The sequence below is a fragment of the Stylophora pistillata genome, chromosome 9 (genome assembly GCF_964205215.1).
Source record: "Stylophora pistillata chromosome 9, jaStyPist1.2, whole genome shotgun sequence".
Taxonomy (NCBI): Eukaryota; Metazoa; Cnidaria; class Anthozoa; order Scleractinia; family Pocilloporidae; genus Stylophora; species Stylophora pistillata.
Window position 1 is genome coordinate 4,195,590 of NC_142527.1, and position 27,146 is coordinate 4,222,735.

Consider the following 27,146-nt stretch of genomic DNA (forward strand, 5'->3'; position numbering starts at 1 on the left):
TGACATTCGTAAAATGATTGGAAAGTTACCAAAACCAAAAGGTGGATGCACACCTTCTCAATATAAATATATGGGACCTTATAATCCACTTGATCAACAATTAGTATATGATAAAAACACTGGTGAGGTTGCAAAATGGAATGTTAAGCCTTATAATAAAGTAGATGAAATAGCTGCTTATCATGATACATGTTATCATATGGGTAAAAACAAAGGTGATTGCGATCGTGAAATGGTTAAATCATTAGATAAAATACCTTACCGAGAGATGCCAAAATGGGGACAAACAGCTCGATTCTTGATTGACAAAAAACAGAAATTAGGTCTCGGTGTAAAACAAAAGAAGTCAAAAAACGAAAAAAGCCGTCGAGTGAAATAAACTGGCAAGTAAAATTAGCGGATGAATTACACAAACCCATCAGGCGCAACTTTACTCGGCGGCGTATAGTTGTAAATCATATTGATAAAATAGGGGCTACAGATTTTGTTGAAATGCAGAAATTCAGTAAGTGGAACAAAGGCTATCGATATCTTCTTATAGTCATTGATGTATTCAGCAAATATGGTTGGATTGAACCTTTAAAAGACAAGAAGGGTGAATCCATAAGCCAAGCTTTCAAACCATATTCAAAGAAAGAAGAAAGCCAGAGTTCTTATGGACTGACAAAGGTAAAGAATTTTACAATAAAAAAGTTGAAGAATTGTTAATATAAAATAATGTAAAATTACATTCAACTGAAAATGAAGAGAAATCATCTGTTGTTGAACGTTGGAATCTTACAATTAAAAAGAAGCTGTGGAAACAGTTTACTATCAAAGGAAATACCCAATATCTCAGCATTTTACCAAAAGATATTAACGAGCTTCATCCCTCATATACTATACTACTACAATAAGATCATATTATTTAGTTAAAATGAGGGAGACCAGAGTGTGAGATGGGAACGGTGTGAGGGAGAGGGAGATCAAGTTGGTTTACAAAATAAAACATGAAGTTTCGGAACATAGCAGACTCTTTAGTCTCATTTCCGATATTCCCGCTCAAAAACAAATTCTCGATCGACAAAATACATTCTCAATATACCGAAAAAATATTGATGAAATTGTTTTCTCGATCCTTTAAAATATTTCTGGACTATCAAAAATATTTCTTGTCAGAGAGAGTTATTTTTCGACCGATCAAAAAGTTTTCTTGATCGTCAAAAATATTTCTGGACCATTGAAAATATTTCCCGAAAGACAAAATTATTTCTCGGCTAAAACAATTAGTCTCGACTACTTTTGTCCAGTATAGCTTTCCATAACAATCATCACGGTCAAAAGTGGCCGCGTATTCTGAAGTTTCCCTCATCAACATCTCTGATTAAAAAATTTTTCCTATGTTCCACTCAGTCTCCTCCAGAAAGAAGAATAACCATAATCGTGCAACGATCACAACACCACCACTTTCCCACCACGACTAATACGTTTCCTTAATTCGCAAACCGCTCTCTCCGAGTCACTCGTTAATTCGCTGAGATTTGAAGACCTGTCAAACCACGAATTAGCAAGAACGCTCTGATTGGTGTGACATATTAAACTACTACAATTTGATTGGTTTGTGATTCACCAAAAAATGCGCCAATCACATTGCTTTGAGTTATGGCCAAAAAAATTGCGCTAATCAGATTGCTTTCAATTACACCATTAATTGCACCAATCAGATTGCTTAGAGACACACCAAAAACCCACCACTCTATACGCTAACATAGAGTTATTAAAAAAACTCAAATATGGGCTAATCAGACTGCTTTCAGTTACACCAAAAGTTGTGCCAATCAGATTGCTTAGAGATACTAAAAAAGCAGACCACTCTGTACGCTAACATAGAGTTATTTTATCATTATTATTTTTAAAATAACAAGAATCGCTTCATGAATTTTACCGGGGCCACTTTTCCCTTGGCAACCCGCGTTTACACTTGCATGCATAAGGGTCATTTACATCAACAAGTTTGTCGCGCGACATGAAAATCTATTTTATCGCAAATATTCTTTAGAGGAAAAAACTGCTAATGAATAATGAGAAAAAAAATGTTAAGAAGTGCCGCATTTTGAACAGTTGAGAATTTTCAAATCTGGCAACCCTGCTTTGAAAAACGCGTACGCTCAATGTCACGGTAACGTGACTCTAGGAGAGTCACGCGTCCGTTACTGTGACATCAAACGCGCGCGCATTTTAGTTTTGCTCTCGTATACATTTGTCATGGTAATATATCTTTTTGAAAAGATGCAAAGCAGTAGTCATTGGGCTGGGCTGCCTACAATACGTGTTGGGATTCCAGTGAAATAAACTATCACAAGGTAGTTGGAATCTTAACGTTTAATAGAACGAAGAACTTACAGTGCAAGCGAATCCTAGCACGAGGTAAGACTAACTTGATTGGCTAACTCGAGTCACATGACAACAAGCGATTGCGTGACAACGTTACACCTTTCCTTCTTTTTTTTTTTTGAAAAAGAAAAAACTGGAACTATACAGAAAAATGAAACAATGAACGGTTCCAATAAAAATATTCGCACAGGTGTACACGGAAATAATCTGAGAAACATAACGATAATGTTCGTCACAAACTCGGCCGAACAGTAAACAAAAAAAGGGATAAATGTAAAGATCTAAGTCTGAACAAAGTGTTTTAAGTAGCCAGGGGGATGAATAGAGCGTCCGCTTCGTGTGACCACATTGCTCTTTGGGCACTCAGTCAATGGGGCTGGATGGGTAGCTGATGATCTTGGCCCTGGTTGGTTTCTGGACCTTTGTTGGGCGTCCTGTGCTGTTTTCTCCTGATAAGGTTTCTGTGCTGGCTTTGGTTGGTGGACGGTTCAGAATTGGAGTTGGAATTTCAATGTCCCCATCCTTAGGCATGAACGGTTCCTTGCACTGTCGAAGATGTCTCCGGTTTCTTCGGAACAACCTGCCATCTTCTGTTCTAATGGCGTAGGATCTGACATCTACTTGTTGCTCAACTTGTGCCTTTGTCCATCTCTGCTTTCCGTCAGAGACTTGTGGTTTCATGCGTACAACATCACCTTTTATGAGACTGGAAAGTTCTTTGACATTTTGATTGTAATAACGTGTCTGAACTTCTTTCCTCTGTAACTTCCTCTCTCTAACATCTGTGACTAACTGGGGTTTCTAGAGTTTCTTCGAGGTCGGCAGCAGTGTTCTTGTGCGCCTGCTGAACAATCGTTGTGCTGGTGAACTCTTCATACCTTCTGTTGGTGTATTTCGCCAATCTAGCAATACAAGCTGAAAATCCGAGTTTGTAATAGCAGATTTCTTCATCAGGCCTTTTGCTGTTTTAACTGCATTTTCCACTTTGCCGTTGCTCTGCGGATACTCCGGCGAACTGGTGACGTGTTCAAACTCGTACATTGCTGCAAAGGCTGAGAATTCATTTGAAGAAAAGGGTGGACCATTATCACTTTGGAATGTATCTGGAATTCCATGGGTGGCAAAACGTTTCTTGAGCTTTCCAATCACTGTGGCACCTGTCTTTGACTTGCGTAGCTCATCAATCTCAAAATAATCGGAGAAGTAGTCGACGGTACACAGGTAGTCTTGATTATTAAATGTGAAGATGTCAAAACCAATCATTTCCCAAGGATGCTGTGGGATTTCATAGCAAATAAGAGGCTCTTTCTGTTGGGCAGACTGGAAGGTGTTGCAGGTTTCACATTATGAGATAAATTCTGTCACTTCTCTGTTCATGTTGGGCCAATACACCACTTCACGGGCTCTTCTTAAACAACCTTGAATACCGATGTGGGATCGGTGGAGCTTTTCCTTGATCTTGGGTCTTAGACTTTTCGGGATGACGCATTTGGGACCCTTGAAAGTAATGTCATCTTGTGTCGCCAACTCGTCCTTGACTTTGAAGTACTCGTGCAGTTCAGGAAATAGTTCCTTTCTTTGGCTAGGCCAACCATTTAGAATCGTTGCTTTAAGAGTCTGCAAGACAGCATCTTTGGCAGTTTCTTCGCGGATTTCTTGGATCTGTGGCTCAGATATTGATAGGAAATTTACAGAATGGATCCTCTCCACTTCTTGATCTGCCTTTCCTGGGTGGTGTTCCTGGGGCAAGTACGCTCTGGAAAGTGTATCGGCAAGATACATCTCAGGGCCACGTCTGTACTTGATTTCCACATCATACTGCGTTAATCTCATAATAAGACGCTGCAGACGTTTTGGAGCTGCAGCCAGAGGTTTCTTGGCGACTATATCTAAAGGCTCGTGGTCTGTCCACAGGGTAACCTTTCTGCCTTATACATATTGGTGATTATGCTCCATGCCAAAGACTTGTGCAAGTAGCTCCTTCTCGATTTGTGAGTAGTCTTGCTCAGCTTTCGTGAGAGATCTGCTCGCATAGGTTACAGGCTGACCCTCTTGCACAAGGGCGAAGCCAATTCCTTTCTCTGAGGCATCTCTTTCACCCTCACCTGGCTCATTTGGAGTGAAAAATTTTAACACTGGAGCAGTGGACACAGCTTTTTTGATCTTTGTAAAGACTTCTTCTTGCTCCTGAGACCACTTCCAAGGCGCACCTTTATGTGTAAGTCTGCGGAGGGGCTCAGACATATCGGACAGGTCTTCTAAAAACCTTGAGAGGTACTTCACTGTGTTAACAAAGCGCTGTACCGCTTGAACATCTTCCGGATTGGGCATGTTGCAGATAGCTTCTACTTTCTGTGGGTCAGGCTTCAATCCTTCGCTAGTCAATAAGTGACCGATAAATGGAACTTGGGAACACTTGAACATGAACTTGTCCCTGTTGGGCTTAATATTCCTTTCTTGGCATCTTTCTAAAAGACCTCTTAAGTTCTTATCATGGTCCTGAGTTGCTGCTGAGAGGGTAGGACCCTTTCCTGTTATAAGCAGGTCATCGAAGATTCTGTGTACACCGGGTAGCCCTTCTAGGTTTTGGTCAAGCTTTTGCTGAAACAGCTCGGGAGCGGGTGAAATTCCAAAGGGCATACGCATCCAACAGTAGCGTCCCCACGGTGTCTGGAAGGTAGTCAATAAAGATGACTCGTCATCAAGCTCAATGTGTAGGAAACCATCTTTAAGGTCGGCTTTGCTGAAAACTTTGACATTGGATAGCTCAGGAAGGACGTCTTCTATTACGGGTAAAGGATAGTGCGATCGTTTCAGCGCCTTATTCAAGTGGACTGGGTCGATACAAACTCTCAACTTGCCATTCGGCTTTTCCACCACTACGAGGCTTGACACCCATTCAGTAGGCTCTTTTACTTTCCGGATCATTTGTAGTCTCTCTAACCGGTCTAATTCAGACTTCAAGTTATCTTTGAGTGCAAACGGGACTCGACGAGGTGGATTAATCACTGGTGTAACTGTTGCGTCAGTTTCGAGGTGCAGTTTTCCTTCCATACAGCCTTGTCCTTTAAACACGTTTCCAAACTCTTCTGCTATTTGATTCAGGGTAAGACTTTGAGCGTCGGTGGTAACTTGCTGAATGTTTTCTTGGTGAACTGTTACCAGATTCATTTGCTGAGAAGCACGAGATCCAATCAACGGTGTATAATTGCCTTTCACAACAACAAATTCGACATTGTACTTCTTGCTGTTCTATGGGTTACGCATGCTCACTCTACATGTTCCTAAGACAGGCAAAGTAGACTTGCTATACATCTTCAAAGTACGGTCAGTCTCAGTAATGAGTGTTCCTGAGGGCACAAAATTTTCGAGGTAAAACATTACATGAGGCACCCGTGTCAATTTGCATTTGAATATTTGCTCCTGCAATTTCCATTGTCGCAAAGATTTTCTTCTCAGGAAAATTGTCTTCATCGAGTGCATGTACATTTCCTTCATGTGAATCAAAGGATACTGACAGCAATTCTTCTTCGGAGGAATCTTCAGAGGTGACCATGTTAACATCATTCCGTTTTCGGCTGTTTTTACTAGAAACACTCCTGCACATTTCAGCAAAATTATTGGGTTTATTGCATGCGCTACACAGCTTTCCAAATGCAGGACATTTCGTGCGTTGCTTGGCGTGACTTCTTCCGCAGTGTTTACAACGTTTTAACCAATCTTCTTTGGGTTCGGGTAAGGGCTGTTTTTGCTTCTCACCGGCGCTGCATCTTTGGGTGGCGCTTTCGACCTTTTCCGCTTGTCTTCTGCATTGACATTATCAGCTGGCGTGCCTGTGCTCGATGACTGCCCACTGACAACCTTGAGGTGAGCACTGGTGGCTTCGGCTGATCGACAGATATCCAAACACTTTTCAAGCGATAATTTAGGCTCTTGCAACAACTTTCGACGAACACTATTGTCGGTGATTTCACAAACGAGGCGGTCGCGAATCATCTCAGCTTTTAACTCGCCAAATTCGCACGTTGCCGCTAACGCTCGCAGTGCCGCAGCGTAAACATCGATTGATTCGTGAGACTCTTGTTTGCGATTGTTGAACTTGTAACGGTCGTAGATCACATTTGTTTGACCAATACAATGGGACTTCCATAGATTCAGAACGACATTTATATCTTCTTTGTCCTCATCTGAGAAAAAGGGCAGGCCATTGTGTACTTCGAGCGCGTCGGGACCGATGCAAGTGATGAAAGTCGCTACACGGAATCTACTTTCCCTTTCGTTTAGCTTTGTGACGGTTTCGTAGGCGTCCCAAACTTGTTTCCATCTCTTCCAGTTCTCGGAGAGATTGCCTTTTAATTCCAGCCGTCCTGGTGGAGGTACGTTAGTAGTAAAAGTCAGAGAAGCGATCTGCTGTGTTGAGCCAGTGGCGTTCGATTCATCAGGCGGTGGAGGCATTTCCAAAAAATTCTTCGCGTTACAGGTCGCTCGTGAAGGTTTTAGGAGTTCGAAGACAATTTAAAAGAAGACTGCGGACACCATGTTGGGATTCCAGTGAAATAAACTATCACAAGGTAGTTGGAATCTTAAAGTTTAATAGAACGAAGAACTTACAGTGCAAGCGAATCCTAGCACGTAGTAAGACTAACTTGATTGGCTAACTCGAGTCACATGACAACAATCGATTGCGTGACAATAACGTTACAATACGCAATCACAATTTCTTTGATAACATGTCATGTTGAGCAGTAAAGGGACTATTCATATTCATTCACACTATGATTTGAGGAATTTTAGGAAGAAAGAACACAAAAGATACAAGTCCCAGTAACTGCACATTTTGGCCGCCATTTTCCTTGTTTTGAAGTCTCCTTTTGGCTTTCTGGGATAGAAAGGTACCAGGCCTTTCTCCCATGGGGTTTTACGAAAATAGAGACTTACGTGTTCACTTCACTTCCACCGCCGACATATTGAATTGTCTATCATACGATATACTGCTGACATCTCGTAACGGGCTCGAAATGTCCCCGATTTCTGGTGATGACAAAAATTTTTAGTATTATCATAGCAAAAAAGTATGATCCACAAGACCATAAAGCAACTCTCTTCCTAAGGCCGAGTGTTCCATAGAGATAACACCAAGGTACATCTTTTCGAGTAGAGGAAGATTGATTTTGAAAACTACTTCTTGGTCATCCATCTTGAGGACTATCCTCGCAACAACTTTTGTCTAACAGGACTCTGTCTTCATCATGTAGCCACAGTGGTCACAAGTGATCATATCTATGCATGTTCCTTGGATTACACTTTTGCTACACTGGACACACTCTGAATACTTAATTATCTTCTGTATGGAATCAACCTCGGTTATCTTGAATGTTTGTTGTGGCTCGAGGTCTTCGTTATTTGTTGGTGGATCACGTAAGAGTTGATCGTCAATAGCTTGAATAGCTGTACGCACAGTGGTTGCAAGCTTCTTTCTTCCACCCCAGATTTTGATTTGAACATTGGCAAAGTTATAAACTTGGTCTATGGAAATAGAAAGAAATTATGTAAACACGGAATTATTTTGGATATGTTTAAACAATGTAATACCTACCAGTTTTGACGTTCTCCATGTAAGATTCCCAAATATCTATGGGAATCCTCCCAGATCCATCGTCAAGAAACGCCTCCATAAGTTTAAGTTTTTTTCGAGGACTTCAAACTATACGTTAGTCTTTCAAACCAAAAATCTTTCCTTGAACTGTTACAACTTGCCATTCTTTGGAAGTATTGAGCCCATCTAACACTTTGATATTTGCCGCTTGAGGTTCTGTAGGCGTTTGATATTGAAATGAATATTCACTCTGTTGTGGAGTACTAATGTTATTCATGTTATTTACGATAATTTTATCCATCGCTTGAGTGTAGGTAATTGGGTGAGCTTAATAGGAGCGTGTCTTTCTTGACTTTCAAGAAGTAAGGGTCTTTTATGGGGGCTATAGAGCAGGGCCTCGACGTTCTTTGTCGCTGTTTGGAGTAGAAAGGTGCAGTAATCCAGAGTATTTCCTCTGTTTCTTCTGGGATGGGATAGGTCGTGGACATATCCGTTGGTGGTTTCTTCGACCAACGCGACTTTCGGCCCGAAAGTGTCTCCTGGTGCTTCCCATTTCTGTCTGCACAATGGCCGTTTGATAGATGTCGCAGAAGATTGTTTATCTGCTGAAGTAGTCCAAGCGATCTTTTCAGGTGATTCGGTCGAATTTTTGGAACTTTTGGAACGATCTAGCACTCCACTTTTCTAATTAGGCATAGCGAAGTGATCACGACAATTTATAACAAGGTTTTATAGTAGAATTTAGGATCCAAAATCCTTGAATTTGATTGGTTTCTTTCCAAACTTACCTCTTAGGAAACAGGGTAATCACTTGCAGGATCATATTATTTTTAATTAGTTAAAAATTTGTAGAAAATATTGACCAATGAGAACTCGAGAATTTCGATCCTTGATCCACTCAAAGCTCAAAGCTCTTCTACTTTGCAAAAGATGAAGTAAAAGTGCTTAATTAATTTCCCTCGCTGAAAAATTGTATTGTATATTAACATTTTCGCCCTTAATTTAAGTAGAAGCAGTGTGCTGTTTGTTTTTATTGTAAGAGAACTCTCTGTCTGAATGATTTCGTTTGAATAACATCGACTATTTCCAGGGCTGTCCTAATCCTGCTTTCAATTCGATCTCAATTTTTTAATTCTACGTTTAGAGACGTTGTTTCCTTAGTAGTTTTGGCATACAAATCATACAGATCGTTGTAGTAACAAGCTGCTTGGAGGTGAATTTATGAGCTAGTCAAGCAGTAGCAAGTGTCAGTACCGTGAAAGAAAAGGTATTTTGAATTCGAATGTTTTTATTAAATTTACTGTTTCAAGCATTTTCAGCAATAATCTGAAGTCATCGTGAATTTTTGCATGTTAATTTTGATTGCATCATGGTCAGAATAGTATACATTGGCCAAGTCGTTTTGAAATATTTTTAGGTTAGCAGATTTGACGTATATATGATCTAATAAACTGCCACAGGAAATGAAGGTCGGCTGCTGTATTATTTGTTCGAAATTAAAATTATTCATCAAAGATTTCAGTGAGAGTTTATTTTGAGAATTTAAGTAATTTACGCTGAAATCACCAAGAACTACATCAGTGTTATTTGAATTAAGTGTATGTTCTAAACTGGAAATGAAGAGAGAAATACTGGTGCACTGCTTACGATAAAGCAGTAAGAATGATGGATTTTGTTGATTTAATGAGTTTGCAATCACAAATTTCAACGCCTTGATTGATGAGATGTTATAATTCATGTTCTGTGATCTGAATATAATCCTTGGTACAAACAGCTAAACTCATAAATTTATCTCTTTGATGGTCCTGTCTAAATAAAGCATATAGTTACAAGTTCCTTCTTATTTCATTATCTGCATCATTAGGAAGTAGTCGTGTTTCTGTGAAAGCAAAGATATCGCTGTTGAATATATTTTCATCATATTCAATATCCATGCTGTATTTTCTAAGAGACCTAATATTTAACAGACTATCTGTGACACCAGTATTTGAAAGTGCCAACTCATGTTTAGAGGAAAGACTGCTTGTAGTTGATGAAATCTCTCGTAACCTTTCATATTCTTTGTCTACCTCTGGATTTGCCTTGACATGTTTCATTTCAATATTCCCAAGAATACCGGTATGGCGACTTAGTGCAACATATATTTGGCCATATATTTTGCGGTTACAGATACGTATGATGCACGATCCTTGCAGTAAAGAGCGCTATTTATGCTAAAGCGAAAATCAGACCTGAAAAAAATCAGGCCTGTACGGGACTCGAACCACTGACCTCTGCGATACTAGTGCAGCGCTCTACCAATTGAGCTAACAAGCCAACTGGGAGCAAGCCGTTAAGTTGATTCGTAATAAACCCGTGATGATAAATCAGATACAATGAATATATGAGGTTCACATATTTGAACTGCGGTATTATAGATACGTATGATGCACGATCCTCGCTGTAGAGAGCGCTATTAATGCAATAGCGAAAATCAGACCTGAAAAAAATCAGGCCTGTACGGGATTCGAACCACTGAATAAATAAATGACAGCATCGACGAAAATATCAATGCGAGAAACGAAAATACTCCCAAAACCTCCTAAACTATATTCTTGACTGTATTTGAGAGTTCAACACTTTTCCGAGATTTGTAGACTCTATGAAGAGATCATTAGGGGCTCTTTTCCAAACGACTGCTGCAAGAAAAGCGCGAGGAGCCAGATTTCGATCTCAGAAGTCACGTGATTCGGTTACGTAATCCTATGAAAGAAGATACAAATCGCTTGCAAAATCCAATTTTCAACACCGTTTCTCCTCGGCATAAAAAGGGGATGAATTAACAAATAAATTACTGTAATGATTCGCTTTAGCTCTCGCGTTCCAATAGGCGCCCCCTCTCTGATAATCACCCCTTTGAATTCGATTTTTGTAAATAAGCCCCCTATTGGGTAAACACTCGTATCCCAATAAGTGCCCCTATTCTGTTTCAGTGATAGCACTACCAGAGTACATGGGCATTGAGACTAGCCTTAATTTGGATTATCTTCCGTTGATTTCTGACGTAAAACAGTGGTCTTCTTGAGCGCACAGTTCCTTCACATGAATGACTTCGTCTTAAAATTGTGTGACGATTGCTTGGCTGGCCGTTTTAGTCAGGAAGGATCCAGGGAAAACACTAGAGTCCTTTTTCCAGTCTTCTTGATTCTTTCCGAAAAAGCATAAATCAGTTATTCCACTCCCGCTTGGAAAAGTGTGGAAAAGATGCTAGTTGTGAGCCATGATAATCACTGTTCACGCCAATTCCCTATCCACAGTATTTTAGCATCCATGCCATTCCTTATTTTTCAGTCGGGATCATTTGCGGTTCGGTGTGGGGATCATTTGCGGTCCGGGATCATTTGCGGTCCAATTTGGGGATCATTTGCGGTCCAGGATCATTTGCGGTCCTGGGATCATTTTCTCACCCGTACTCCGCTTTCAAACTTCGCAGCATTATGGTCAAAAGATTGACGATTCTCCTCGTACCTTCCATTCGAAAATTCATCCAAACGGACCCGAGCTAACCCTCGAAGAAAATCAAGATCCTACGGTATTTTACCGTCGAGGATGCGTAGCAAGATTCTAATGTGCCAGCCAGAAACCTTCACGCGGTTGCCCTTTTCTGATTGGACGACGTTAAACGATGACCGATTCAAAATACCTACAAAGTCGAATTACGACCGTGGCCATTATTTTAAGAACCCAGAGAAAGCTCATATTCTATCAATCGAGCAATAACACTGATGTACTTGCGATAAGTGGTTTGCACGTTACGTCATTGCCGCCCTGTTGGTGAACGTAAACAATAGATATCTCATTAGCTTCTTTTGTTGCGAAAGCGCTAACATCGATTTCATCTGTTTCCGAGCAAAGGAGTTAATTACCGACACCGGAAATCGTGACCAGGTATTCCTTGCGACTCCCCAAGTTTGTCCTGGCCGCCGCCGATCACTTCTTGCGTAAAAACTTACGAAACCTGTGAAGTGGAACTAGGATGGCTACTGTTGCTTGTCGATATTATCCGTCGGCAAAACGTAGAAGTCAGTATGAATGTGACCGATTCTTCCAGGGAAATTTTATTGTCTGGAGCTGAGACTTGTCAGGAGAGTTTCCTTGACAGCTGGATTAGACACCATGTTGTGAAACCATTTCTGAAGACATCACGTATTTTCTTCGCTTGTTTGGTCACATTTCTTCGCTTCGTGATGTTACAGTAACACGGGAAATCTAACCGGATTTATCTTCGAATATGAGCTTTCTGAGGGCTCTTACGTTAATGTCCACGTTCAATCCGCTAAAACCTAGCGCCTGTGCAGAAGTTATTCAGCACTGTCACAGGTCACGCAATCTCGATCGCAGAGACACCTAGAATAACATCCCTCTTTAATGGAAAGCCAATGTTATGATTTAAAGGATAAACAACAAAATTAAAGATCAACTGGGGTAAAGCATATTTTCAGTGTACAATTACACCTAGGTAGTGCATGGCTTTCATCGTCTTTATAAAGCCACAATGCTGAAATATGTCTGCAAATTGTTAGAAGAAGCGGATCGTCCAGCACGCGTTCGATTGTAATTTTTGCGGATTATAGTCCTTGAACAGTCGTAATTCGACTTTGTAGACATTTTACAGACTGTTTTGGTGGGGGTCTTACTTTGAAAACTAAGAGGGGTCTTAGTTTTCGAGATTTCGAAAACTAAGACCCCTAAATTTACCGTTAAATTTGACCTAAAACTCGGTGGAAAGGATCGAACAGGAGATAATTTGACAGAGTAGACCTGTTTTGGTTATAATTTGACTTTATATTTGGACGGATTCGATTTTAGGGGGTCTTAGTTTTCGTAGTCTCGAAAACTAAGACTGGTCTTAGGTCTTAGGTCTTCGTTTTGGAGGGTCTTAGTTTTCATAACACCCAGATTGCACCCCATGTGGTTAAAATTGCCATACTTCAGGCCACAACCGACTTATGTGATCGTTTACACCTTGTGTTTCAGCGACGATATGCAAAGACGTAAAGAAACATCAGGACGAAGAAAAATACTAAGTCGTTACAGATGCAAATAAAGAGCGAAGAAAGCAAGTTGAAAAGATTGGAACATGATAAGAACTCCAAGCAAGAAAGTTATCAAGCCAGCATAAACACTTGCAGGTGAAGTCCAGACGGACTTTGGGAAGGTACGTTTTTTATTGGGGGTGGGTCGGGGTATTTTAGTAATTTTTTGCCAAAAAAGTCGTGGCCCTCCCACTTTCCAGATTGGATTAATGCATGACCCTTCATAAATGCCTAAAATAAAGGATCTGACTCTCCCCCCACCTCCTCCAAGACAAAAATAACCGGAGGTGAAAATAACTGACCGGAAGTGTTGTTCACATAACCATGTCTGCGCACAAAGCAGTTAATTGCGTGGCGTTGCACGGTGAAAACTTGAAAATGGGCAAGGATGTGCGAGGAATAGAAAGAGGGAAATGCGCTTGTGGAGAATGCGAGGATTTCATGAGGTCAGATGGAGCAACTTGTGGCTATTGTGGCTGTTTGCCGACATTCTAAAAAGGATGCCTGCTACTCCTCTGACTCTGTTGGTAACACATCGGGTGCGGGAATAAGTGAAAATACAGGTCCAGAGAAGTGGAAAGATGAAGATCTGGGGAGGCTCCCGAACCCAAAGGGCGAATATACTGAGTTCTCAAATAGCATTTTGCCCAAATTCTACCTGTCCTTTTGGACCCCTTGTCCCTACAAGGAACGCTTTCGCCGCTGTTTTGTGACTGAAAGAAAGCGCCAGTGGGAAGTTCGCGAGGCGGTGAAAGCAATATATCACAAGTTGGCTTTTGTGACTTCTGATAATCCAGCGGCTGCCGGGAGATTCATGGAGGAGAATTTTAGCGAAAAGTAGTAGCTCAAGTAGTAGCCCGAGTAGCTCAAGTAACGAATCGTCATCAGACACTAATTTTATACCAGAGCCCCGCGCGGAAACATTACCGACGTCAAAATATGGACGAAAGCGGGCACGGGTCGAGAGAGACAATTACGTTTGTTGAGACAAGATAGTTTTTTGAGATATTATTTCGACATCTGTTTAAAATGATGTAGATTGATTTAGACTGTTAGCTTTGCTTGTATATATAAGTTTTAGGTTTCTGCACCCTTCGTGTGTTTGGTAACAAATAATTAAAAGTCAACTAACCGACATGGAGTAGTTTTTTCCTTGCCAAAAAAAAAAAAAAAACTGTGACACTCCCACGGCTGCGGATCAAACAGGTTTGACCCTCCCCAATTTGTAAAATGTTTACTATTATAATATTAACGTGAAGCTGTTACTACCCTCAGGACATCATACACTTTCGTGCTCTAGCCGCTTCCTGCGTGCTTTACTACAGAACAGAGCACAGTCAAGGCTTCTCTACTTGTTAAATTGTAGATACGGATCCTAGACGACGCTGTAGCTGGCCGTGGCTTATCGCCCAGCCACAACTACATTTTTTTTTATTCTGGGCATCAAGCTATATATACTGCCGCATGATAATAACAATAATAATGATAATAATAATGATGGTGATAACAGCGATATAGAAGGAAGGTAGATGCTAGTATATTGTTCCGAGTGTTGCTCTGACAATACATAAGTTTTTACTTTTTGTTGAGAAATTAAAGACGCTTAGGTTTACTAAGTCTACTGGGATTTTTCGCAAAGATTATTTGCCGTATAGGCAAGTGTTTGTTTTCTAGAGTTTGGGCGGACTTTAGGGTTATATAATTTTTTTTTGCTCATACAAAACCTGATACAACTGAAAGGCTTCTATATCGCTTCCGAACAGGGTTTAGAAGCTCAAAGCAAAGTGACGACAAAGTAAAGATGGCCAACCCAGTTTACACCAAGGAGCAGCTCAACTACTTCAGAGTTTGTCACATTGCCACGAATATACTGCCGCTAGAGCTGCGATTCATTTTTAAAAAACAATGGGACAGCCGTTACCAGGCAACTCTGGGAGAATGGAAAGACACCCCTCGAAATGGATTGGACTTCTACAACAATGAATCTCCCCATAGCCAAAGACGAAATGCTCGATTATTGGAAACTGTAAAAAAGGGAAGTACAGCGGAATGGGATTGTACAACGCTATTCTTTGCAATCCTTTATTCTGACTCTATCAGTAATGGACTGAGCGCAACACTTAAATCGAGTGTCGATGACCTTAGAGAGTTTCGCAATGAAAACTTTGCTCACTTGCCCTGGGGCCAGTTGTCTGAATTAGAGTTCAAACTTGCTGTTGTTAAAGTAAAGATTGCATTTAGCTTACTTGGTCTCTCTACCACACAAGTCCACGAAATCAGTAAACAGGGAAGTTTTCAGACAGAGGAGGTTGAAAACCTGAGGTGGAAATGTGAGGACCTTCACAAAGAACTCGAAGAAACCAAAGTGGAATTAGAGACGGCAAAAAAACAACGTCAGTTGGTTGAAGAACAACTGGAATCATCAGAGAAACAGCGCTACATAGTTGAAGAACAACTGGAAATTTCAGAAGAACGGCGAGAGGTCCTTGAAGTTCAACTAAAAGATGATATTTCCTCATTTTGCATTCTTCCTTCTAAACCATCCCACGAAATTGCAACTCGTGATGATGAGGTTGCTGAAGTAATAGAAGACCTGGATCAACTAAAGAGAGCAAACGAGAATCGTCTAAACTACTTATACATCACCGGTAATCCTGGAAGTGGCAAATCTCAGCTCGCTGGTCTAGTAGCCGAGAAATTCTACAAGAAAGTAAACTCAGAAATCAGCCCCTCATTTGTGATGACTTTGAACGCTGAAAACTTAGAGACACTTCTGGAATCGTACGTTACACTTGCGAGACAGGTGAAATGTCCTGAATATGGCGTTATGGACACCCGTAGGTCCAAGGGGTTGAGTATTGAAGAAAAAATCAAGAATCTCGAAGATTTAATTGCAACGAAAATTTACTTTTATTCATCGTGGCTTATGGTGATAGACAACGTGACAAGTGTCTCTGGTATACTTAATATCCTTCCTCAATCAGGAAATAAACAATGGGGCCAAGGGCAGATCATCATCACGACACAGGATACCTTGTCTATCCCTCCTACGTGCTCGGCTATTTCTCACTTTTCCATCAGTCATGGTATGAAACCAATCGAAGCATGGCGTTTTCTGGCCCATATTGCAGGTTTCGAAAACCCTGAAATGGAAGATAAAGTTGCAAAAGCTTTAGATTACCAACCCCTTGCTTTGGCTAGCGCAGGCACTTACGTCAGAAAGGCCCGTGAGTGTGATTGGGTCTCGAACTTCGGCTGGAAGGAGTATTTAGAAAAGCTAGAGACAGGAATGCGAGCCCTGACTGAGGAAGTACTAGCAAAGACTAACCCAGCATACAGCAAATCCATGATGGTAGCAACAAGGCTGGCCGTTGAAAAAGCGATAGAGAGCGACGTTATAGTGAAGCATTTGTTTACTCTCCTTTCCCTCTGCGCCCCTGAAGCATTGCATCTCGAAATCGTCCAAAATTATGTTTTGAATGTGGATGGGCATGCAGACAAAGAAGATGTTACCATTCATATCCAAGGATACTCGCTGCTATTGTTAGAAGAAAGAGGGAATAAAGTTTTCGTCCGTATGCACAGAGTTGTACGTGACGCCATCACATCTGTACGCATTAGCAAGGAGCCTCAAACCGTTCATGCTGCCGTTAAATCCTTCGATCAATTTTTAGAAGCCAAGCCATCACACACTTGGTATGACATTGGCTCTAATCCTGAGACAAAGCACCTCACTTTACACTTGAAAGCCTTAGCCATGAAGCTCAAACATGTTTTTACTTTCGAAGAGGAAAGCCGAATTTTCAGAAAGGGCGTTTTAAATGTTTTAGATTGGTCATCATGTTTCCTCCGGATTGGTATAATTTGCGAGAATCACTACGAATTATCTTTCGCTGACTTTTACTATCAAACAGCTTTGAAAGTTGTTGAAGCAATCAGTGACACTGTAGTGAATAGTGCAAAAATTTATCAAAGATTAGGTAATTTGCGACGGTCCATGGGTGAACTGAAGAGAGCCATCGAATATCTTGAACTTTCCATAGCCATTTACGTGGAAAAGCTTGGACCCGAGGATGTTAATGTTGCGATTAGTCATCATAACCTGGGGGATGTACTGCTTGAATTGGTTGACTTCGAACAGGCCACTGAGCATTTTCAAATTGCTCTAGAAATTTACAAGAAAAAATATGGAGCCTATCATGTCCATGTCGCGTCCATTTCTTACAACCTTGGTATTGTGCAGCATAAAATGGGTAACCTACGGCAGGCTTTGACACACTTTCATCTTGCTCGTGTAATACACGAGAAAATATATAGACCTGTGTATGTCAGTCTCGCACATACTTACCAAAACCTATGTACTGTACAGCATGGGTTGGGTAACCTGCAACGGGCTAAGGAATATCTTGATCGCGCTGTCAACATTTTCAAGACAAAGCTTGGAAGTGAGCATGTCGAAGTCACACAGACCTACCTAAACCTTTGTATTGTGCAGCGTGAGTCGGGTAACCTGCTAAAGGCCAAGGCGTATCTTGATCGTGCTCTCGACATTTTCAAGACAGAGCCTGGAAGTGAGTATGTCGAAGTCGCGCAGACTCACCAAAACCAAGATATTGTACAGCGTGAGTTGGGCAACTTGCAACAGGCCCAGGAGTATCTTGATCGTGCTCTCAACATTTTCAAGACAAAGCTTGGAAGTGAGCATGTCAAAGTCGCAAATACTTACCTAAACCTAGGTATTGTACATCGTGAGCTGGGTAACCTGCAACAGGCCAAGGAGTATCTTGATAATGCTCTCGACATTTTCAAGAAAGAGCTTGGAAGTGGGCATGTCAATGTCGCACAGACTTACCTAAACCTAGGTATTGTACAGCGTGAGTTGGGTAACCTGCAACAAGCCAAGGAATATCTTGATCTTGCTCTCGACATTTTCAAGACAGAGCTTGGAAGTGAGCACGTCAATGTCGCACAGACTTACCTGAACCTAGGTATTGTACAGCGTGAGTTGGGTAACCTGCAACAAGCCAAGGAATATCTTGATCTTGCTATCGATATTTTCAAGACAGAGCTTGGAAGTGAGCATGTCAATGTCGCACAGACTTACCTAAACCTAGGCATTGTACAGCGTGAGTTTGGTAACTTGAAACGGGCCATGAGGTATCTTCATCGTGCTCTCTGTATTTTCAAGACAGAGCTTGGAAGTGGGCATGTCAATTTTGCACATACCTACCTAAACCTAGGTATTGTACAGCGTGAGTTGGCTAACCTGCAACAAGCCAAGGAATATTTTGATCTTGCTCTCGACATTTTCAAGACAGAGCTTGGAAGTGAGCATGTCAATGTCGCACAGACTTACCTAAACCTAGGCATTGTACAGCGCGAGTTTGGTAACCTGAAACAGGCAAAGAGGTATGTTGATTGTGCCTTCTGCATTTTCAAGACAGAGCTTGGAAGTGAACACGTCAATGCCGCACAGACTTACCTAAATCTAGGTATCGCACAGTTCGAGTTGGGTAACCTGAAACAGGCCAAGGAGTATCTTCATCTTGCTCTCGACATTTTCAAGACAGAGCTTGGAAGCGAGCATGTAAAAGTTGCGCAGACTTTCGAAATTATTGGCAATTTGCACTACGAGTTAGGTGACCTTCGATTGGCTGGGGAGCTTTACGAAAGTGCTCAAGATGTTTTCGCGAAAAAGCTTGGACTCGACCATGCTAAAATTGCTAATTGTTATGAAAATTTGGGAAATGTTAACCGAGCCCTGGGTGACTTGCCATACGCCAGGGATTTTTATATAGCTGCGTTACAGATTAAACTGAAACAACTGGGATCCGAGCATATTGGCATCGCGCGTACCTATGAAAACCTAGGTGATTTACTGTGCGACATGCGTGAGCTGCGACACGCTAAAAAACACTACAAATCTGCTCTCGAAATTTACGAGAAAAAGCATGGATTCGAAAATGTTGTTGTTGCACGAACTAACCAAAACTTTGGCAAAGTACAATATGAGTTAGGTGACCTTCAACAAGCCGAAGCGCATTATAAACGAGCTCTAGACATTTACAAGAAATCGCTAGGAGGAGACTGTGTCGAAGTAGCGTCCAGTTACAACAACTTAGGCCATGTTTACTGTGCAAGAAATGACCTGGAACAGGCCAAAATATATCGCAGCAATTTAGGTGATGTACACCGTGTCGGCAATAACCTGCAAAAGGCCAAAACATATTATGAACAAGCTTTAGTGATCTACAAGAAAAGGCTAGGACACTACTGTGTCGATGTAGCGTCCAGTTATAGCAACTTAGGTGCTGCATGCCGTGCCAGCAATGACCTGCAGCAAGCCAAAACATGTTATGAACAAGCTATAGACGTTTACACGAAAACCCTGGGATGTGACTGTGTCGAAATAGCGTCCAGTTACAGCAACTTGGGTGATGTATACCGTGCCAGCAATGACCTGCAAAAGGCGAAAGCATGGTGTGAACGTGCTATAGATATTTACATGAAAATGCCATCGTACAACTCAGTCGATGTTGCGTCTGCTTACAGCAACTTGGGTAATGTATGTCGTGCCAGCAACGACCTACAACAGGCCGAAAAACATTATTTATTTGCTCTAGGTATTTACAAGAAAATGCATCGACCCTATCATGTTGATATTGATGTTGCACGCACCAACCAAATCGTTGGCAAAGTACAGTATCACTTGGGTGACCTGCAGCAAGCCGAGGACCATTTGCAACATGCTCTAGAACTTTACAAGCCAAGTCTAGGACTCGACTGTGTCGAAGCAGAGGTCACTTACTATATCTTAGGTGATGTATACCGTGCTAACAATGATCTGAATCAGGCCAAGGCATATTATGAACGTGCTTTATTCATTAGGGTGGGAAGGCTTGGACTCGAGCACATCGAGGTCGCGCGCATATATGATACCCTGGGTGACATCAACTGCGACTTGGGTGAACTACATCAGGCCAAACATCGTTATGAACTTGCCTTAAATATTAAGAAGAAGAGGCTTGGACCTGAGCATGCATATGTTGCACGTACTTACAGGAGCTTGGGTATTGTTGAGCAAAAGTTGGAGAAAGAAGCAAAGTACTCTGCGCAGTAGGACCGTTGACCCGAGCGTGTTGAAATAACGTATATGTAAATCATCTAAGCAATGTACGGCATCACTTGCAAGATCTTCAGCTTACTAAAAAATAGCACCTGAAGGCACCCTGGACATTGGACTGAAAAAGCCTAGACCCTTGCATGTTAATGTCGTGATTACCTACCTTAGAATGGTATTTGAATGTGATCTGAGAATTCGACCAAAACACCCGCTTAAGTTCGAGCCCAGTATTTTCATGTCCATCATACTCGCAATTGTGAAATCATGGGCAAACCGCTTGCTTTGAGTAACTTGCAGCACGGGAGGTACCGTCATGCGCGTAGTTTCAGTAATGAGTCGAAAAATCTTAGACCCGCCGATGTAGTTGTTAGGGATCGTTACTATAAATATTGAACAGCCTGATTTTAAGGAATTTGAGTAAAAACGCTAAGTGGCATCACAAACTTCTTTAAAACTCGACACTCTGAAAGTGTAGATTTCGTGATATATAAATATTATCTTTTCAGTACAATCGCAACTGTTACATACCCGATGTGATATATTGCATGAAATTTGTAGTATTTTTTTTACGTACTTAACAAATAGGCCAAAAAGACAGAAAAACAACAAAGTAACATGCTTATAAAGACAAACTGAAAGAAGTACTAAAGGGTAGAATAAAGGCGATCATTGAAGTGAATCGACTGGAGGATTGGTTATGAACTTTAAAGATACTCCCTGGCAACTGAAAACCGCGTGAGGCAGGGGATGGGACAGGGAAAAGAAAAGAATTCTTTTCCTAAGCTCTCGCTTTTCTTAAAAAACGATGTTAAAAAACGATGTTAAAACACGAAAGAAGAAGGAGCGAGTGTTCTATCATCATCAGTTTGGATGGTCCTAAATACGGTATTTTCTTAAATAAGACTTGTCTTTGCGATATAAATGACGGCATGGACGAAAATATCAATGCGAGAAACGAAAATACTCCCAAAACCTCCTAAACTATATTCTTGACTGTATTTGAGAGTTCAACACTTTTCCGAGATTTGTAGACTCTATGAAGAGATCATTAGGGGCTCTTTTCCCAACAAATGCTGCAAGAAAAGCGCGAGGAGCCAGATTTCGATCTCAGAAGTCACGTGATTCGGTTACGTAATCCTATGAAAGAAGACAAATCGCTTGCAGAATCCAATTTTCAACACCGTTCCTCCTCGGCATAAAAAGGGGATGAATTAACAAATAAATTACTGTAATGATTCGCTTTAGCTCTCACGTTCCAATAGGCGCCCCTCTCTATAACAGCTCCCTTGAACTCGATTTTTGTAAATAAGCCCCCTATTTGGTAAAGACTCGTATCCCAATAAGTGCCCCTATTCTGATTCATAGTACTACCAGAGTACATGGGCATTGAGACTAGCCTTAATTTGGATTATCTACCGTTGATTTCTGACGTAAAACAGTGGTCTTCTTGAGTGCACAGTTCCTTCACATGAATGACTTCGTCTTAAAATTGTGTGACGATTGCTTGGCTGGCCGTTTTAGTCAGGAAGGATCCAGGGAAAACACTAGAGTCCTTTTTCCAGTCTTCTTGATTCTCTCCGAAAAAGCATAAATCAGTTATTCCACTCCCGCTTGGAAAAGTGTGGAAAAGATGCTAGTTGTGAGCCATGATAATCACTGTTCACGCCAATTCCCTATCCACAGTATTTTAGCATCCATGCCATTCCTTATTTTTCAGTCGGGATCATTTGCGGTTCGGTGTGGGGATCATTTGCGGTCCGGGATCATTTGCGGTCCGGGATCATTTGCGGTCCGGGATCATTTGCGGTCCAATTTAGGAATCATTTACGGTCCAATTTGGGGATCATTTGCGGTCCAGGATCATTTGCGGTCCTGGGATCATTTTCTCACCCGTACTCCGCTTTCAAACTTCGCAGCATTATGGTCAAAAGATTGACGATTCTCCTCGTACCTTCCAATCGAAAATTCATCCAAACGGACCGGAGCTAGCCCTCGAAGAAAATCAAAATCCTACAGTATTTTAGCGTCGGGGATGCGTAACAAGATTCTAATGTGCCAGCCAGAAACCTTCACGCGGTTGCCCTTTTCTGATTGGACGACGTTAAACGATCAAAATATCTACAAAGTCGAATTACGACCGTGGAAATTAAATTAAGAACCCACAGAAAGCTCATATTCGATCAATCGAGCAATAACACTGGTGTACTTGCAATAAACGGTTTCCACGTTACGTCATTGTCACCCTGTTGGTGAACATAAACAATAGATATCTCATTAGCTTCTTTTGTTGGGAAAGCGCTAACATCGATTTCATCTGTTTCCGAGCAAAGGAGTTAATCACCGACACCGGAAATCGTGACCAGGTATTCCTTGCGACTCCCCAAGTTTGTTCTCCAATTTGTCCTGGCCGCTGCCGATCACTTCTTATGTAAAAACTTACGAAACCCGTAAAGTGGAACTAGGATGGCTACTGATGCTTGCCGATAATATCCGTCGGCAAAACGTAGAAGTCAGTATAAATGTGACCGATTCTTCCAGGGAAATTTTATTGTCTGGAGCTGAGACTTGTCAGGAGAGTTTCCTTGACAGCTGGATTACACACAATGCTGTGAAACCATTTGTGAAGACATCACGTTTTTTCTTCGCATGTTTTGTCACATTTCTTCGCTTCGTGATGTTACAGTAACACGGGAAATCTAACCGGATTTATCTTCGAATATGAGCTTTCTGAGGGCTCTTAAGTTAATGTCCACGTTCAAATCGCCAAAACCTGGCACGTGCGCAGAAGTTATTCAGAACTGTCACAGGTCACGCAATCTCGATCGCAGAGACACCTAGAATAACATCCCTCTTCAATGGAAAGCCATTGTTATGATTTAAAGGATAAACAACAAAATTAAAGATCAACTGTGGTAAAGCATATTTTCAGTGTTCAATTATACGTAGGTAGTGTATGGCTTTCATCTTCTTTATAAAGCCATAAATGCTGAAAATATGTCTGCAAATTGTTAGAAGAAGCGGATCGTCCAGCACGCGTGCGATTGTCGTTTTTACGGATTATAGTCTTTGAACGGTCGTGATTCGACTTTGTAGACATTTTACAGACTGGTTTGGTGGGGGTCTTACTTTGAAAACTAAGAGGGTCTTAGTTTTCGAGATTTCGAAAACTAAGACCCCTAAATTTACCGTTAAATTTGACCTAAAACTCGGTGGAAAGGATCGGACAGGAGATAATTTGACAGAGTAGACCTGTTTTGGTTACAATTTGACTTTATATTTGGACGGATCCGATTTTAAAGGGTCTTAGTTTTCGTAATCTCGAAAACTAAAAGGCCGTTTACACGGCAGAAAAATCGGGTACGGACGTGTCAAAAAAGTAGTACGGACCGCATAATTTTAGCCGTTTACATGGATGATGGTTTACCACGGGTCTGACAAAAAGAGGCATAAGGACCAAGTTAGCAAGGTTGCGTTTACAATGCAGTTTTTGGGGGACCGGACTGATACTAAATCCAAAATTACGAGAGAAATTCATGCGGTGAAAAAACCCCGAGCGTTTCATAACCCGAGCAGAGAAATACAGTCACTTTGAACTAAAGAACATCACATTTAAAGAATACAAATTGTCGATGCTCTGTTAAAATTGTTTTATAGTGCTTTTCCTGGTTATACGGAATTCCTCGAATAAGCGCTGCATCGGGGGTGCGGCGCTTATTCGGGTAAATACGGTAATTGTTGTAAACAAAATGGCGACGCGTGATGCAAGAAATTGGTCCGGACCCGTGTTTTTCTGGTTTTGGGGCCATAGACGTCTATGGCCTCAAAAGAAGAAAAAAACACGGGTCCGTATCCATCCCCCAAGACATGGTACGGATTGTTTACACGTGCAAAAATGTCAAGTCCGTACTCCTTTTTTGACAAGTCCGTACCCGATTTTTCTGCCGTGTAAACGGCCTTTTAAGACGGGTCTTAGGTCTTAGGTCTTCGTTTTCGAGGGTCTTAGTTTTCGTAATACCCATATTGCGCCCCCTGGGTTTAAAATTTCCATACTTCAGGCCACAACCGAGTTATGTGTTCGTTTACACCTTGTGTTTCAGCGACAATATGCAAAGACGTAAAAAAACATCAAGACGAAAAATACTAGGTCGTTACAGATGCAAATAAAGAGCGAAGAAAGCAAGTTGAAAAGATTGGAACATGATAAGAACTCCAAGCAAGAAAGTTATCAAGCCAGCATAAACACTTGCAGGTGAAGTCCAGACGGACTTAGGGAAGGTACGTTTTTTATTGGGGGTGGGGGGGGGGGGGGGTAGGCCGGGGTATTTTAGAAATTTTTTGCCAAAAAAAGTCGTGGCCCTCCCACTTTCCAGATTGGATTAATGCCTGACCCTTCATAAATGCCTAAACAAAAGGATCTGACTCTTCCCCCACCTCCTTCAAGACAAAAATAACCGGAAGTGAAAATAACTGACCGAAAGTGTTGTTCACATAACCGTTTCTGCGCACAAAGCAGTTAATTGCGTGGCGTTGCACAGTGAAAACTTGAAAATGGGCAAGGACGGTGCGAGGAATAGAAAGAGGGAAATGCGCTTGTGGAGAATGCGAGGATTTCATGAGGTCAGATGGAGCAACTTGTGGCTATTGTGGCTGTTTGCTGACATTCTAAAAAGGATGCCCGCTACTCCTCTGACTCTGTTGGTAGCACGTCGGGTGCGGGAATAAGTGAAAATACAGGTCCAGAGAAGTGGAAAGATGAAGATCTGGGGCGGTTCCCGAACCCAAAGGGCGAATATACTGAGTTCTCAAAAAGCATTTTGTTCAAATTCTACCTGTCCTTTTGGACCCCTTGTCCCTACAAGGAATGCTTTCGCTTCTGTTTTGTGACTGAAAGAAAGTGCCAGTGGGGAGTTCGCGAGGCTGTGAAAGCAATATATCACAAGTTGGCTTTTGTGACTTCTGATAATCCAGCGGCTACCGGGAGATTCATGGAGGAAAATTTTAGCGCAAAGTAGTAGCTCAAGTAGTAACCCGAGTAGCTCAAGTAACGAATCGTCACCAGACACTAATTTTATACCAGAGCCTTGCGCGGAAACATTACCGACGTCAAAATATGGACGAAAGCGGGCACGGGTCGAGAGAGACAATTACGTTGATTGGGACGAGATAGTTTTTTGAGATATTATTTCGACATCTGTTTAAAATGATGTAGATTGATTTAGACTGTTAGCTTTGCTAGTATATATAAGTTTTAGGTTTCTATACACTTCGCGTGTTTGGTAACAAACAATAAAAAGTCAACTAACCGACAAGGAGTAGTTTTTTCCTTGCCAAAAAAAAAAAAACTGTGATCCTCCCCCGGCTGCGTATCAAACAGGTTTGACTCTTCCCAATTTGTAAAATATTTACTGATGACCTTCCCCTTTCGAAGCCCCGGCCCACCCCCCTCCAATAAAAAACGTACCTTTCCTTAATTAACAAAAATCCTTCGAAGTATTTACGTTCTACATCGCACGGAACTTCAATTCCAAGCTGGTTATTAGTACAAACTGACATAAGGAAACTTGAAAAAAATTTGTGGTGGATAGGTCCCACAAAAAGGGGATATTCCAGATTTATTAAAGCAGTACGATGAAAGCAACAAACAGACAAGAAGTCTCGAAACATGTAAACCCCGTCAAGCGTTTGTGAAAACGAAGAGGGGTTACTTTTCCCGGGAGAGGAGTGCTTCCAAATTCAGGTGGGCCATTTTTCCCTGAACAACCGAAGTCATGAATTGAAGAACAGTACCAACTATAATTGGGTATCAAAGAAAGCCTCAAATCTGCGACGACCACTGCCAGTAATCTGACGACTAGTACTAGTACAATGACGGTTTTAAGTAACGAGAACGACCCGGATTACGGTCTGTCTTTATTGTTTGCCGCCACCGAACTACTTAAAAATTGAATTACATGTAAACACTTTATCAAAAGTTGACTGAAACGTTGTGTTTATATACTCACTGAAAACCTGGAGTTTGCGTTGTAACACCTGGATGGCTATGACATTTACAGGAGGGACCGCGACGGAGGTAATAGGGACAAGCGCAAGAATGGCGGTGTGGCGATTTTTGTCAGGAATCACTTGAAAGTACTCTCTGTTGAAAGGAATGAAGCGTTTGAGTTGATTAACGTGAAGCTGTTACTGCCCTCAGAACATCATATGCTTGTGGTTGGTGTTTACCATCCACCAAGTCTTAAATACAGCGAATGTGATCTGATTGACTGTATTATAGAGCCAACAGATGAATTTTTGGACTGCTTTCCAGATGGTGTCATCCTTTGTGGAGGGGATTTAAATCAGCTTGATTTGTATTCACTTACAACTTTATCCGGACTAGTTAAATTAGTTGGCTTTCCAAATAGGGGTGATGCGGTACTGGACGAATAAACCTGAGTTGTTTCAAACACCATTTCCATATCAAGCTTTGATAAAAACCGATCATGTGGGGATGATTTTACCACCGGGTAAGAAGCTTAGACCTGTTCGAAGGAAGCATACCTTCAGAGACTTCAGAGAATACCGTAAGATCAAATTTGAATCGATGATTCAGACGTGCGATTGTACAGCTGTTCTGAATGCCCCAGACATTGATGGTGCTACCAATACACTGAATGAATCTTTGCTTTCTCTTTTGAATACGTGTTTTCCCGTTAGAAATGTGACTTTGTCTTCAAGAGATTCCCCTTGGATGGCTCCCCTTGTCAAGTACCTGTTAAAAAAAAAGTTGACAGCCAATGCTTCTAGGAATGTGGCAAGAGCCACGGAGTTATCGAGGAAGGTATCGGAGCTTATTGCTGAGAATCGTATGAACTGGGGTCGCGCTGAGGCTACAGGAACTATGTAGTGGTGGCGCAGAGTGGATAATATTTCTCAAAGGAAAAACAAACCGCAGCTTGTCCCGAATGAGAGTTTTCTGCGTGGTCCAGTGAATGGATTT

At 41.5% G+C, this 27,146-nt stretch overlaps 2 protein-coding genes across 2 annotated transcripts; both read right to left on the reverse strand.

The window, feature by feature from the left end:
- Positions 1 to 2,736: 2,736 nt before the first annotated feature.
- Positions 2,737 to 3,636, reverse strand: LOC111335798 (uncharacterized protein K02A2.6). The gene is made up of 2 exons (XM_088733394.1): positions 3,252 to 3,636; positions 2,737 to 3,041 (listed from the first exon to the last, which is right to left on the reverse strand). The coding sequence occupies exons 1-2, from the start codon at positions 3,634 to 3,636 to the stop codon at positions 2,737 to 2,739; spliced, it is 690 nt and encodes a 229-aa protein (XP_088589520.1).
- Positions 3,637 to 3,717: 81 nt separating this feature from the next.
- On the reverse strand, positions 3,718 to 4,206 carry LOC148722865 (uncharacterized). Its single transcript, XM_088733395.1, has one exon. The coding sequence runs from the start codon at positions 4,204 to 4,206 to the stop codon at positions 3,718 to 3,720; it is 489 nt and encodes a 162-aa protein (XP_088589521.1).
- Between the last annotated feature and the right edge of the window lie 22,940 nt (positions 4,207 to 27,146).